The sequence below is a fragment of the Pleurodeles waltl genome, chromosome 1_2 (assembly GCF_031143425.1).
Source record: "Pleurodeles waltl isolate 20211129_DDA chromosome 1_2, aPleWal1.hap1.20221129, whole genome shotgun sequence".
Lineage (NCBI taxonomy): Eukaryota > Metazoa > Chordata > Amphibia > Caudata > Salamandridae > Pleurodeles > Pleurodeles waltl.
The window spans coordinates 355,526,134-355,540,302 of NC_090437.1; the positions used below are offsets into that span (position 1 = coordinate 355,526,134).

Here is a 14,169-nt window from a genome sequence, read left to right on the forward strand (position 1 = left end):
CTTAGGTCCACACGAAGCAGATTGACATCCACCGCTATGGCCGCGATCTGAGTTTGCATTGCCTGCCGCAAGTACTCCGTAGCAGCCAGGATTTGCGCACTGGTGGGTTCTGCACCTTTCTCCAAAGGACCTGGGGGATTTTTTTGTAGACTCACACCTGAACTCTGCGCAGTGCATTGGTCCATTTGCGTTTGCTACGTACTCTTTTGCGTTCTGTCTTTGTCCATGGTATCTACCTGCTGGGGCGGCAGTCACGAAGGAACACACCAAATGCCAGGCTCAAGCCCTCCAGGCGCGAGGGAGGCAGTCAAACTCCGTATTCCTGCTGCCAAACACTTCTCAGTCTCTTAACCTCCCACCCCCTGTGGGGGTGCCAGCATATGTAGAAGCAGCGCAGGTGTCGTACCCGAGCCGACTGATCCAATGCACAGCTTGATAGTCCTGCACTCCAGAGCCGGGCAACCCAAGAATTCTGGCAGATCTCCAATGCAAATGAGTCAAAGTCCACTCAACCCCGCACTCTGAGTGGCTCCCCTGCAGGAAACTTCTTTCCTGGATTCGTGCCGCTCCAGTGTCTCCAGCAGCCGATTTTCGCCACGTTTAGATCATGGCCGCCATGTTAGGGTCAGGCGCTCCGCTTGCATGCTCCCCTGCTGTTAGATTTCGGCGCCACAACCGTTCTCCCCTGCCACTCTCCCCCCCTACACTCCTCAGCTCTCACTGACTCCAGGACTCGGCTGCCAGGTCCGCGGGGATCCGGGGGCCACAGGATCAGGGAGGATTACAAGCCAGGATCGGGAGCACTCGTTTAGTGCTTCCGATCAACCATCTTGCCGGCCACGCCCACCCACCCCTCCTAGCACACTTTCAGTCAAAACTTAACATCAGCAAAGGCAAAAAGTTAGGGGGTAACCGTGCCAAGGAGGTATTTCCTTACACACACCAATCCCTGGTGTCTAGTAGTTTCTGCCCCCTTTGGGGGCAGTTTGGCCGTACAAAAATAAGCCGATCTGCCCCCAAGGGGGTCAGAAATGGCCTAAATCCAATATGCCTCCCAAGGGAGCAACCCTTGCCTTAAGGGGTCGCTCCCCATACATAAAAACATAAAGTAAAAAAAAATATATATATATCCCTGGTGTCTAGAGGTTTCTGCCACCCCTGGGGGCAGAAATGGCATCAAAATATTTTGACCCACCCGGGGAGCGGCCCCTGCCCAAGGGGCCACTCCCTTTATGCATAAGTATAAAAAAAAAAAAAAACTTGGTGTGTAGTGGTTTCTGACCCCACCCCCCCTCCTCTTGAGCGGAAGAGAAATGCTAAGCATTTCTCGTCCGTCATCGAGTGCTGACGTCATCAGACTTCACTGTGGAGGTCAGGGGTGGAAGGGGAAGCGATGCCCCTTCCAGCCCTGCGTTGAGAGGGTGGGGGGGCGTTCCTTGGGGGAGCGCTAAACCGGTACCAGGACGTAGTGGTTACGTTCGTGGTGCCTCCACCGAACGTAACCACTACATCCATGGCGGGGAAGGGGTGAAACAATGCATTGTTGCACTTTCAAGAGTTATTAGCGAAAGTGGTCTTCTTAGTGACAGTTGGCTCATTGCTTAGAGTCGAGTAGTTGCAAGCTGTTTCAATAGAAGAATCTACATTTATAATCCTGTAGAGATAGTGGTCACCAGTCCTACTCTTTCAGTCCTTATCTATACTAGTGTTATGTTTTCACATTAGACGATGTATTGCATTACATCACATGTTCCTGAGAGATCTGTAGGGAAATGCCTTCCTTGGTATGGTTACCCCCTAACATTTTGCCTTTTGTTATGATTGAAAGTATGCTGGGATCCTGCTAACCAGGCCCCAGCACCAGTGTTCTTCCCCTAAACTATACCTTTGTTCACACAATTGGCACAGCCCTGGCACTCAGATAAGCCCCTTGTAAATGGTACCCCTTGTACCAAGGGCCCTGTGTGGGATTTATTTAAAAATGCACACATAGGGCATCTTAGAGATGCCCCCTGTATGCCAGTCAGACTCCTAGTGTTAGGCTGACCAGTTCCCGCCAGCCTGCCACAACAGGATGAGTTTCTGGCCACATGGGGTGAGTGCCTTTGTCACTCTGTGGCCAGGAACTAAGCTTACAGTTCCTGGAGGGGGAGGTGAGAAGCACGTCCACCCAGTGCAACACCTGGCGGTGAGCCTCAAAGGCTCCTGCCTGTCGTTACACCGTACCAGGGCATCACAGCTAGTGAAGATGCCCACCTATCCGGACACAGCCCCCACTTTTGGTGGCAAGTCCAGAGGAGATAATGAATAAAACAAGGAGGAATCACCCACCAGTCAGGACGGCCCCCTAAGGTGTCTTGAGCTGAGGTGACCCCTGCCTTTAGAAATCCCCCATCTTGGTTTTGGAGGATTCCACCAATAGGAATAGGGATGTGCCCCCCTCTCCCCTTAGGGAGGAGGCACAAGGAGGGTGTAGCCACCCTCAAGGACAGTAGCCATTGGCGACTGCACCCCAGGCCTAAACACCCCCCTAATTTAGTATTTAGGAGTGACCCAGAACCCAAGAAATCAGATTCCTGCAACCTGAAGAAATAAGGACTGCTGACCTCAAAGCCCCACAGAGACAACAACTGATTTGTCCCCAGCCCTACCGGCCTGACTCCAGGCTCAAAGAACCTGCACAGCGACGCATCCAGTGGGACCAGCGACCTCTGAGGACTCAGAGGACTGACCTGCACCTAAAGGACAAAGAACCTCTCGAGGACAGCGCCTCTGTCCAGAAACAACAAAACAAGCAACTTTAAAGAGACTTCAACTTCCCGCCAGAAGCGTGAGTTTTCCCACGCTACACCGAACGCCCCCAGCTCAAGTTCAGGAGAACCAACACCTCTGAGAGGACTCCCAGGCGACTCTAACGACGTGGACACCCTGAGTCGACCTCCCTGCACCCCTACGGCGACGCCTGCATAGAGGATACAGAGGCTCCCCCTGACCACGACTGCCTGGTAACAAAGGAACCAGACGCCTGGACCAAGCACTGCGCCCGCAGCCCCCAGGACTGAGAGGAACCACCTACCAGCGCAGGAGTGACCAGCAGGTGGCCTCATCCTAGCCCAGTTGGTGGCTGGCCCGAGAAGCCTCCGTGCCCTGGCCTGCATCGCCAGAGTAAACCCCGGATCCCTCCATTGTTTTCTATGGCAAACCAGACACCTACTTCGCACCCGGCCGCCCACTGTGCCGCTGACGGTGTATTTTGTGTGCTTGTGTGTCAAACCCCTCCTACCCCCAGTGCCCTACAAAACCCCCCAGGTCTGCTCCCCGAGGATGCAGGTACTTACCTGCTAGCAGACTGAAACCGGAGCACCCCTGTTCTCCATACGTACTTATGCGTTTTGGGCCCCCTTTTGCCCTCTGCTCCTGACCGGCCCTGTGTTGCTGGTGTGGTGGCTTTGGGGTTTCCTTAAACCACCAGCGGTGGGCTGCCTATGCCCAGGAGTCTCAACTTGTAAGTGCTTTACTTACCTGAGAAACTAACCAGGAACTGTTGATTTTTGCACTGTCCACTTTTGAAATAGTTTATTGCCATTTTAACCAAAACTGTGTGTACTACTGTTTTAAATCAAAGTTCTAAGTGTAGGAAAGTACCATCTTGCCTGGCATGTTACCCCCATATTTCACTGTATATACGGTGTTTTAGTCTGTCACTGGGACCCTTCCAGACAGGGCCCTAGTGCTTATAAGTATGTGCCCTGTATGTGTTCCCTGTGTGATGCCTAACTGCCTCCCTGAGGCACTGCTAACCAGAACCTCAGTGGTTATGCTCTCTCTGCTTTCCACATTTGTCACTAACAGGCTAGTGACTAAATTTACCAATTCACATTGGCATACTGGTACACCCTAGTATATGGTACTGAGGTACTCAGGGTATTGGGGTTCCAGGAGATCCCTATTGGCTGCAGCATTTCTTTTGCCACCCATAGGGAGCTCTGACAATTCTTACACAAGCCTGCCATTGCAGCCTGAGTGAAATAACGTCCACGTTATTTAACAGCCATTTACCACTGCACTTAAGTAACTTAAGTCACCTATATGTCTAGCCTTCACCTGGTGAAGGTTGGGTGCAAAGTTACTTAGTGTGTGGGCACCTTGGCACTAGCCAAGGTCCCCCCACATCGTTCAGGGCAAATTCCCCGGACTTTGTGAGTGTGGGGACACCATTACACACGTGCACTATACATAGGTCACTACCTATGTATAGCGTCACAATGGTAACTCCTAACATGGCCATGTAACATGTCTAAGATCATGGAATTGTCACCCCAATACCGTTCTGGTATTGGGGGACAATTCCATGATCCCCAGGGTCTCTAGCACAGCACCCGGGTACTGCCAAACTACCTTTCCGGGGTCTCCACTGCAGCTGCTGCCAACCCCTCAGACAGGTTTCTGCCCTCCTGGGGTCCAGGCAGCCCTGGCCCAGGAAGGCAGAACAAAGGATTTCCTCTGAGAGAGGGTGTTACACCCTCTCCCTTTGGAAATAGGTGTGAAGGCTGGGGAGGAGTAGCCTCCCCAGCCTCTGGAAATGCTTTGATGGGCACAGATGGTGCCCATTTCTGCATAAGCCAGTCTACAGCGGTTCAGGGAACCCCCAGCCCTGCTCTGGCGCGAAACTGGACAAAGGAAAGGGGAGTGACCACTCCCCTGCACCTCCCAGGGGAGGTGCCCAGAGCTCCTCCAGTGTGTCCCAGACCTCTGCCATCTTGGAAACAGCGGTGTTGGGGGCACACTGGACTGCTCTAAGTGGCCAGTGCCAGCAGGTGACGTCAGAGGCTTCTTCTGATAGGCTCTTATCTCTCTTGGTAGCCAATCCTCCTAACCTGGTAGCCAAACCTCCTTTTCTGGCTATTTAGGGTCTCTGCTTTGGGGAATTCTTCAGCTAACGAATGCAAGAGCTCACCAGAGTTCCTCTGCATCTCCCTCTTCACCTTCTACCAAAGGATCGACCGCTGACTGCTCAGGACGCCTGCAAAACCGCAACAAAGTAGCAAGACGACTACCAGCAACATTGTTGCGCCTCATCCCGACTGCTTTCTCGACTGTTTCCAGGTGGTGCATGCTCTGGGGGTGAGCCTGCCTTCACCCTGCACCAGAAGCTCCGAAGAAATCTCCTGTGGGTCGACGGAATCTTCCCCCTGCTAACGCAGGCACCAGAAGACTGCAACACTGGTCCTCTGGGTCCCCTCTCATCCTGACGAGCGTGGTCCCTGGAACTCAGCAACTCTGTCCAAGTGACTCCCACAGTCCAGTGACTCTTCAGTCCAAGTTTGGTGGAGGTAAGTCCTTGCCTCCCCACGCTAGACTGCATTGCTGGGTACTGCGTGATTTGCAGCTGCTCTGGCTCCTGTGCACTCTTCCAGGATTTCCTTCGTGCACAGCCAAGCCTGGGTCCCCGGCACTCCTTCCTGCAGTGCACAACCTTCTGAGTTGTTTTCCGGCGTCGTGGGACTCCCTTTTGTGACTTCGCGTGGACTCCGGTTCACTTTCCTTCCAAGTGCCTATTCAGGTACTTTTGTGGGTGCTGCCTGCTTCTGTGAGGGCTCCCTGAGTTGCTGGGCGCCCCCTCTGTCTCCTCCTCCAAGTGGCGACATCCTGGTCCACAGCAGCACCCAATAACCTCTACCGCGACTCTTGCAGCTAGCAAGGCTTGGTGGCGGTCTTTCTGCGTGGGAACACCTCTGCAAGCTTCATCGCGACATCCATCCTCCAAAGGGGAAGTTCCTAGTCCTCTTCTTTCTTGCAGAACTCTGAACTTCTTCCAACCGGTGGCAGCTTCCTTGCACCCTCAGCTGGCATTTTCTGGGCTCCTGCCCACTCTCGACACTGTCGGGACTATTGGACTTGGTCCCCTTGTCTTACAGGTACTCAGGTCTGGAAATCCACTGTTGTTGCATTGCTGGTGTTTGTTCTTCCTGCAGAATCCCCCTATCACGACTTCTGTGCTCTCTGGGGGTAGTAGGTGCACTTTACACCTACCTTTCAGGGTCTTGGGGTGGGCTCTTTTTCTAACCCTCACTGTTTTCTTACAGTCCCAGCGACCCTCTACAAGCTCACATAGGTTTGGGGTCCATTTGTGGTTCGCATTCCACTTTTGGAGTATATGGTTTGTGCTGCCCCTATACCTATGTGCTCCTATTGAAATCTATTGTAATTCTACACTGTTTGAATTACTTTTCTTGCTATTACTTACCTAATTTTGGTTTGAGTACATATATCTTGTGTATATAACTTATCCTCATACTGAGGGTACTCACTGAGATACTTTTGGCATATTGTCATAAAAATAAAGTACCTTTATTTTTAGTAACTCTGTGTATTGTGTTATTGATATTGTGCATATGACACCAGTGGTATAGTAGGAGCTTTACATGTCTCCTAGTTCAGCCTAAGCTGCTTTGCCATAGCTACCTTCTGTCAGCCTAAGCTGCTAGAAACACCTCTTCTACACTAATAAGGGATAACTGGACCTGGCACAAGGTGTAAGTACCTCTGGTACCCACTACAAGCCAGGCCAGCCTCCTACACTAAGCACCATACAATTTATCTTCTTACCTAAAATCTTGAATCTTGTGGTTCTACAAATAAACTAAGAAAATATGTTTCTTTATCAAAAAAACCTATTGGCCTGGAGTAAGTCTTTGAGTGTGTGTTCCTCATTTATTGCCTGTGTGTGTACAACAAATGCTTAACACTACCCTCTGATAAGCCTGCTGCTCGACCACACTACCACAAAATAGAGCATTAGAATTCTCTTTTTGCCACTATCTTACCTCTAAGGGGAACCCTTGGACTCTGTGCACACTATTTTACTTTGAAATAGTATATACAGTGCCAACTTCCTATAAGGAGGCTTCCAACAATATAGATACCCCTCTGTCTTCGTGGCTTCTCAGTCCTTTCGTTCCCAGTTCCAACAAAAGAGACTTCCTCCGCAAGCAGCTTATTCAAGACCGTCGCAGAGAGGAAAAGCAGGAAGGCAAGCAAAGGACACAGGAGGCAGACAATGACTTTCTGGTATCTCCGGCAGCGAACCTTCCCTTGGATACAAGACTAGGGGGAAGGATTTCTTTACTTTCACAATTTGCAAAAGATAACATCAGACCAATGGGTCTTAAATCTCATTCACTTTAGCCATACTTTGGAATTCTTACAGTATCCACCTACAAGACCTCCCCTCCCTCGAAGGGTAAAGGTCTTACACTTATGCAGGAAGTCAAGTCATTGCTCCTCTAGGGAGCTATAGAGAGAGTTCTACATCAGGACAAAAGAAAGTGATTCTACTCTCTGTTTTTCCTGGTTTGAAAGAAGTGGAAGAATTGGTGCCCAATCCTAGACCTCCGGGATCTCAATACTTATCTCAAGAAACAATCATTCCGTATGATCACCTTAACAGACATCCTGTCCCTTCTCAACCCGGGAGATTACATGTCCACCCTAGATTTGCAGGACACATACTTCCATATCCCTATACACCCTTCCCACAGGAAATATCTCAGATTTGTACTAGCCAGAGACCATTTCCAGTTCAAAGTCCTACCCTTCGGTTTGAAATTGGCCCCCGGAATCTTTACCAAATGCGTGGCCCCAGTAGCAGCTTTCCACAGAAGGCAGAACCATCAAGTCTTTCCGTATCTGGACGATTGGCTGGTCAAGGCCAAGTCCAGGTCTCAGGCACTGAAGTGCACATGCACCTGCATCGAGCTGTTCACGAGCCTAGGCTTAACAGTCAACCGCGACAAGTCAGCCTTCCAGCCCTTAAAAAGGAGAACATTTCTAGGGGCGATATTGGACACTTCCACCAACAATGTAACTTCTACAGAGGAGAGACGGAAAAAGCTCATATCTCTTGCGAGGTGCCTACGAAAAAGAGAATATGTTTCAGTTCGCCTCTTCAAGTCCCTGTTGGGGATAATGTCCTCCTGCATTCCACTGGTGCCATTCTGTTGTCTCAGAATGAGGCCCCTACAGGAGCAGCTAGACCGTCAGTGGATACAGTCCACAGGGTCTTCCGACAATGTCATCAGAATAACAAAGCCCATGATATCCCCTCTGACTTGGTGGACTCGAGAGTTTCACTTATCGAGGGGACTTTCTTTTCTTCCCCAACCAGCTCCGTGGGTAATTACTACACGCGCTTCTCTCGAAGGTTGGGGCGCCTTCCTCCACCACCTACGAGTCAGGGGCAAATGGAAACCACATCAGAGGGTTTTTCACATCAATTACCTCAAATTGAAAGCGGTTTGATTAGCGCTTCGCACTTTTCTTCCAAAGATAAAAGGTTCATCAGTACTCATTCGGACGGACAACACTACAACAATGCATTATATCAACAAACTGGGAGGAACCAGGTCTCTGCTCTTATCGAGCGAATCTCAGCGCATTTGGGAATGGTCTATCAGACAGCAGATAAACCTTCGAGCAGAACATGTCCCAGACTTACAGAACATTTTAGCAGATTCTCTGAGCAGGTCTCGATCGCCCAACCACGAATGGGAGTTGGATCAAGGAGTATCGAACCAAGTCTTCTCCCTATGGGGAAAACCAAACCTGGATCTTTTCGCCACCCCGCAGAAAGCAAAATGCCAATTCTTGCAAGTCTGAATCACCATTGGGGCTCTTGGGGGAATGCGTTTCCATGGCATGGTCAGGAAATTATGCTTACGCTTTTCCTCCTATTCCCCTAGTACCGAGAGTTCTGGCAAAGATCAAGAACGAACGCTGCAAGCTTCTTCTGATTGCTCCAGCATGGCCTCGCCAGTTCTGGTATACAGAGCTCCTTATCCTCTGACAGACCCACAGCATCCCTCTGCCAGTGATGCCATCCCTGCTAACAATGAACGAGGGCCACATTCTTCACCCGGATCCGGCTTCACTTCACTTGACAGCCTGGCTCCTGAACACCATGAGTTTGCACATCTAGATATACCTTCAGATTGTAGAATCATCCTCGCCAGAGCTGCAGCTGAGAGTACCAGCAAATGTTATCGTCTGAAGTGGAAGAGGTTTTGCTCATGGTGTACACAAGCTCAGGTGCATCCTTTCTATTCATCGCCCGAGCGAATACTGCCTTATCTTCTCCTTCTGGCCAGATCGGGTTTGGCTATCTCCTCAATTAGAGTACACATAGCAGCGATTTCCCGCTATAGGCGTGCAGATAATATACCTCCTTTGTGGTCCGAAAGAGTCCTAAAGCTGTTTAAGGGACTGTTCAGGTCTTTCCCTCCAGTCAGGCCTCCTCCTTCGTTGTGGCAGCTTAATTTGGTCTTGTCCCAATTAATGAAACCACCGTTTGAGCCAATTCACAAGGCAGATTTAAAATTTCTGTCCTGGAAGGTCTCTCTCCTTCTTGCTCTTACCTCAGCCAGAAGAGTGACCGAGATTCAAGCATTCGCTATCCAAGACCCTTTCTTGCAGTTCAAGAGAGACAAGGTAATTTTACGGACAAATCCAAAGTTTATACCTAAAGTCCCTTCGGATTTCCATATTAACCAGCCGGTGGTACTGAAGTCATATTTCCCAAATCCATCAACACCGGCGGAGCAAGCTCTGTATTCTTTGGACATTCAGAGGTGCCTGAAGTTTTATCTCGATAGAACTAAGCAATTTAGACAATCAAACCAACTTTTTGTGGCGTTTAGTGCTCCTCGTAAAGGCCGAGCATTGTCCAAGCAAGGGATTGCAATGTGGATAGCCTCTACGATTAACTGTTGTCCTACAGCAGCAGGAAAACCTTTACAGAATTAAGTGCATGCGCATTAGACGAGGAAAAAGGCTGCATCCACAGCGCTTTTTGCAGGAGTGCCCATCCAGGACATCTGCAGGGCAGACACTTGGAAGTCAAGGCATACATTTGTAAAACATTACTGTTTAGAAGAAACACAGCAGGGTAATGTGGCGGTAGGACAAGTGGTTTTGCGACATCTATTCCAGTAACAGTGAGCTCTTGTATTTCTTCTTTCCTTTTTCCCGCCAGCCCAGTTTTCTTTGCGCACATTGTACAGCATTGTTTCTTCTTTTCAGGTTATGATAATTTTTTTCTATGTTTCTGGTCAAGATGCTGTTCCTTAACTATATTAATTGCTTATCAATTATTTTGTCTGTCCTGCATGATCATGTTTCTTCAATGATTCTGTATATAGATGTGGGTTCTATGAATGTGTGTGTATGTGTGTGTGTGTGTGTGTGTGTTTGTGTGTGTGTGTATATATATATATATATATATATATATATATATATTTGTGTGTGTGTTTATGTATATAAACTATACAGTGTGCTTCATTACTGCTTGCTATTCGGATTCAAGCATGTGAATCTATGAAAGTTCCAATACTGGAGTAAGAAAATGAGTTACTTACCTGTAACTACAGTTCTCCAGGATTGGAATCTTTCATAGATTCACGTGACTGTCCCTCTGCCCCTGGGAAGCGCACCGTTAGCTGTCTTCGTCAAATACTCTGGCACTCGTGCTTGGTAAAATCTGAGGGAGTGGAGTTTCTCACAGGAGGCTTCTAGAGGGAGGGGAAGCCTGATTGAATGGGACTTGCTTTGGTCCTTTTTACTCAGAGACTGAAAAATAGGCTACTAAAGTGAAAGCCTTTGGGCCTTTTCTCATTGCAGTAGCTTCTAGATTGCTGTTTTGATTTACTGGGGGCTCCCATCTCGACGACGGGGAAGGATTCAAGCATGTGAATCTATGAAAGATTCCAATATTGAAGAACTACAGTTACAGGTAAGTAACTAATTTTCTAACGTTTTTTCAGTAGTGTTAGGTATAGGTTGACATATTTGTTACTTGTTACACTGTTTTCTTTATTATGAGTTTCTGCCTGGTGGATTTAAGTTTAATACTTTAATTTATGGGATGAAGCCTGTTTTAAACACAACAGAGCTATGGAGTAATGCATCTTTTCCAGAATACAGGGTATATAATTATACAGAAGAAAGAAAGCATGTGTCGCAAGTGGGTACAGGAGAGGGGAAGAACGGGTATAGAATAGGATTGTGTATTACAGTGAGAAAAGGATTGACTTCTTTCAGGTGCCAGAATCTGTGATTGTTACTTAAGGAAGAGGTGCAGGAAGTGGATTTTTACTTCCTTCTAAAAGAGGGAGTATCAGAGCTTGGTGAATCTGGATTCAGATGCTTCTGCTTAACTTTGCATCTGTGTGCTTGTGTGCGCGGTTCCAAATCTCAAATATTACATAAATGTTCATGTCATTTCTAACAGGATATTTTGATTTACATTTGAGTGTTTTTGTAATTGTTCCGATTATGTGGTTGTGAATATTGCTTACCTTGCTTAATTATCCTGTTGGAGTCATTACCATGCTCTTCTTCCAGTTGCAAAAGCTTTGAAATTATTATTCCAGCCATCAATATGGATTGCCACCCTCATCAGGTTGTCTAAAGGAGCAGTGTTTACGTTTGAATAAGTTAATGTGAAGCATACTCCGAGAACACTACAGATGAATAAAAATATAATTTGCACTTGTTATTCCAGCTATTTGCGTTATAATATGCATTTTCAAGCAGGAGATGCAATAATGTTGAGGACAACTTGTAGCAAACTAAAATATTGGTTTGGTCTGATTTTGTTTCTATGCAGGGTTATTGGCAAAAAAAGCAATAGAAGCCGGACTAACTGTGAAATCTTATGTCAAAACGAGTTTGTCCCCGGGCAGTGGGGTTGTAACTTATTATTTGAAGAACAGTGGAGTCATGACATACCTTGCGCAACTTGGGTAAGCATTGTTTTTGTACATACTAGTTCTCTGTCCACAATGTAAATTGAGTTTCATTCTCAGATTTAAAAGGACCACCTCTCGTTCTGTGGGATAAGGAGTGTTGTGATTTGTGCCTGTGTGCGAAGAGGCCTTCTGTGACCAAATGAGAGATATACTTGTATCATTGTTCCACATCCACTCTTTGTTCCTGCTCCATTTTTAATAAATATGTACTCTCCCATCAAGAATAGGCATGGGGTTTAAGGACTGGAATATGATTGTAACTAGAACTGTGGCACTGTTATGCTCATTTATACCTTTTTATTTTCTGTTTTGTACATTTTTGTTTATTCATAACTGTAACACTTCTAACATTGCGCTTACTGATTTCTAGTATTCTATAATGCTACGAAACAGTATTTCACTATCTACATTTTATAATTGTTCTGAGGTTTTCTCTCTATGCAATGCATGCTAGCAGATATCTGTGATGTAATGTAATATTTTTTCATGTTTCTAGATTGTCTGTTTAGTTGCTAATTCTTGCTGTTTCACAGTAAAGAGCCTTCAGTCCTAGTAATGTGCAGTTAGTGTTTTATTGCATACAAAAATCTAAAATTTAATAGGGAAGTAAATCAAAACGTGACCTTTAATGTTATTAATATTTTTAGGCCTTCATACAAGTTTTCAAGTGTTGGCGCCAAAGTATCAGCTGAAACCTTAAACCTCAAACTCTAACTCTGCACCCTCAGTTTTCACAGAAAAAGTGCCACTTCAATGCCCTACTTAGATATTTCTAGTGCAGATTCATTGCCCCTTCCATTGACAAAGTTGTCTAAACACTTGTGAGCGTAAGTGAGTTGATATCAAATATCAATAGAAGGTAAAGGAAAAGAACCCAATAGGTAAACATGTGTGACCTAAATGAGGCCCACAAATGAGAATAAGACAAGCATCTAAGAGATAGTCTTTGAATATTTATCCATACTTTCATCTTTCGTGGATTCACATGCTTGAATCATCCCAGTGGATGAGCTGGGAGCCCCATGAAAGCATCAAATTGCACTTCAATTAGAAACATAGCCTTTAGGCTGTCAAGGAGGCTTTTCAGTATTACATTTACATAATTTAAAAGGAACCAGAATTCAACCAGTTGAGACAATCGTTCTGAAGACTGACCCCCAACAGGCCACAGTCCTTCAGGTTTTCTTCCCACATTGTGTGTTAAGGGAGTTCCCTATGCTCAGACTCCGTTTCCTCACAGCTAAGTGGTCATTTTCAACTTAGACATTGCTATTTACAAGGATTCGCCATACATCTGTGGACTCTGCACCTGTCAATAATTCAGACAATGTATTTTACATCTAAAAATACTTTTTTAGATCTTGTGGAATGTGTTGCTAAAGAAGGCTGCATCCTGAGAGGTCATGAGGATGTCTGTGTTGAAGACAAACCATGAGAACTGCCACCTTTCTCTTCAGGTGACACATTTCCCAAATGGATGAATATATAGCTCCATTCGAGGGTGATAGAACTCTATTTCCATCAGTTTCACTCCTGAACGATATAGATGGCTTTCATATCCTTATTGAAGGGGCATTCAAGAGGTTTGACATACCAGCCCTGACGAAAGGAACAGACTGATGATTTAAAAAAAAAATAAAAAAAATGATGTAACATTTCCGTACATTACAGCTAAGTACAAAAAACAAAAGCTGTCAGTTGGCTTGTCATGTTTCAAGCATCGCATATGATAGAGCAGTTTTCATCAACAGGTTAATTAAAAGTAATAGTTCCCAATCTACATGTTCTCTAGAATCAGTTTAAATTAAACAGTGTCTGAAGTAGGCTCCAACTCAGTTTCTTGTTGAGCTGTATCAAGATAGGCCCAGAGGTGGTCATATCCTTGAACCTGCTTTGTGTAGGTAGTTTTGGCACAGCAGTCTGCAGAGTCCTTGCAAAAGGCTGCATCATATCCAGTCTTTAACAAAAGTGGGGTACCCCTTCAACATGCCATAGCAACTCTGCGCTTTTCTAGTAGTAGCAATCATGCTGCAAATCTTTGTACAGCTTTAGTTAAGTCCGCCATATAGCCCAGCAAAGATATCTGAGGGAAGTTAATGACTATGCTCTAGAATGTCAGTAAGCCAGTGTTATTTCTCCATCCAGAATTTATACATCTGGGCCAAGAGAAGAAACCCAAGTGAAGAAATCCTGTTGGGCTTGCAGGTCACTGGGATATTTCACACTGATAGTCACATCATATTTGCACATTAACTCTGGGATAATTCAGCTGTTTGAGGAATTTAAAGTCCATCCACTTATGACTGTAATTCAACAATATTAGCCTTAACAACAAAACAATCATATCTTCTCTGGTATCTCTTGG

At 46.5% G+C, this 14,169-nt stretch overlaps 1 protein-coding gene across 3 annotated transcripts in view; it reads left to right on the top strand.

Annotated features, from left to right (window-relative positions):
* ACO1 (aconitase 1) overlaps positions 1-14,169 on the top strand; it is a 616,249-nt gene that overhangs the window by 249,112 nt on the left and 352,968 nt on the right. For all 3 annotated transcript variants that reach the window (XM_069239660.1, XM_069239672.1, XM_069239665.1), the window contains exon 12: positions 11,663-11,798. In XM_069239660.1, coding sequence (XP_069095761.1) covers positions 11,663-11,798 — 136 coding nt within the window. The remainder of the gene's footprint in view (positions 1-11,662; positions 11,799-14,169) is intronic.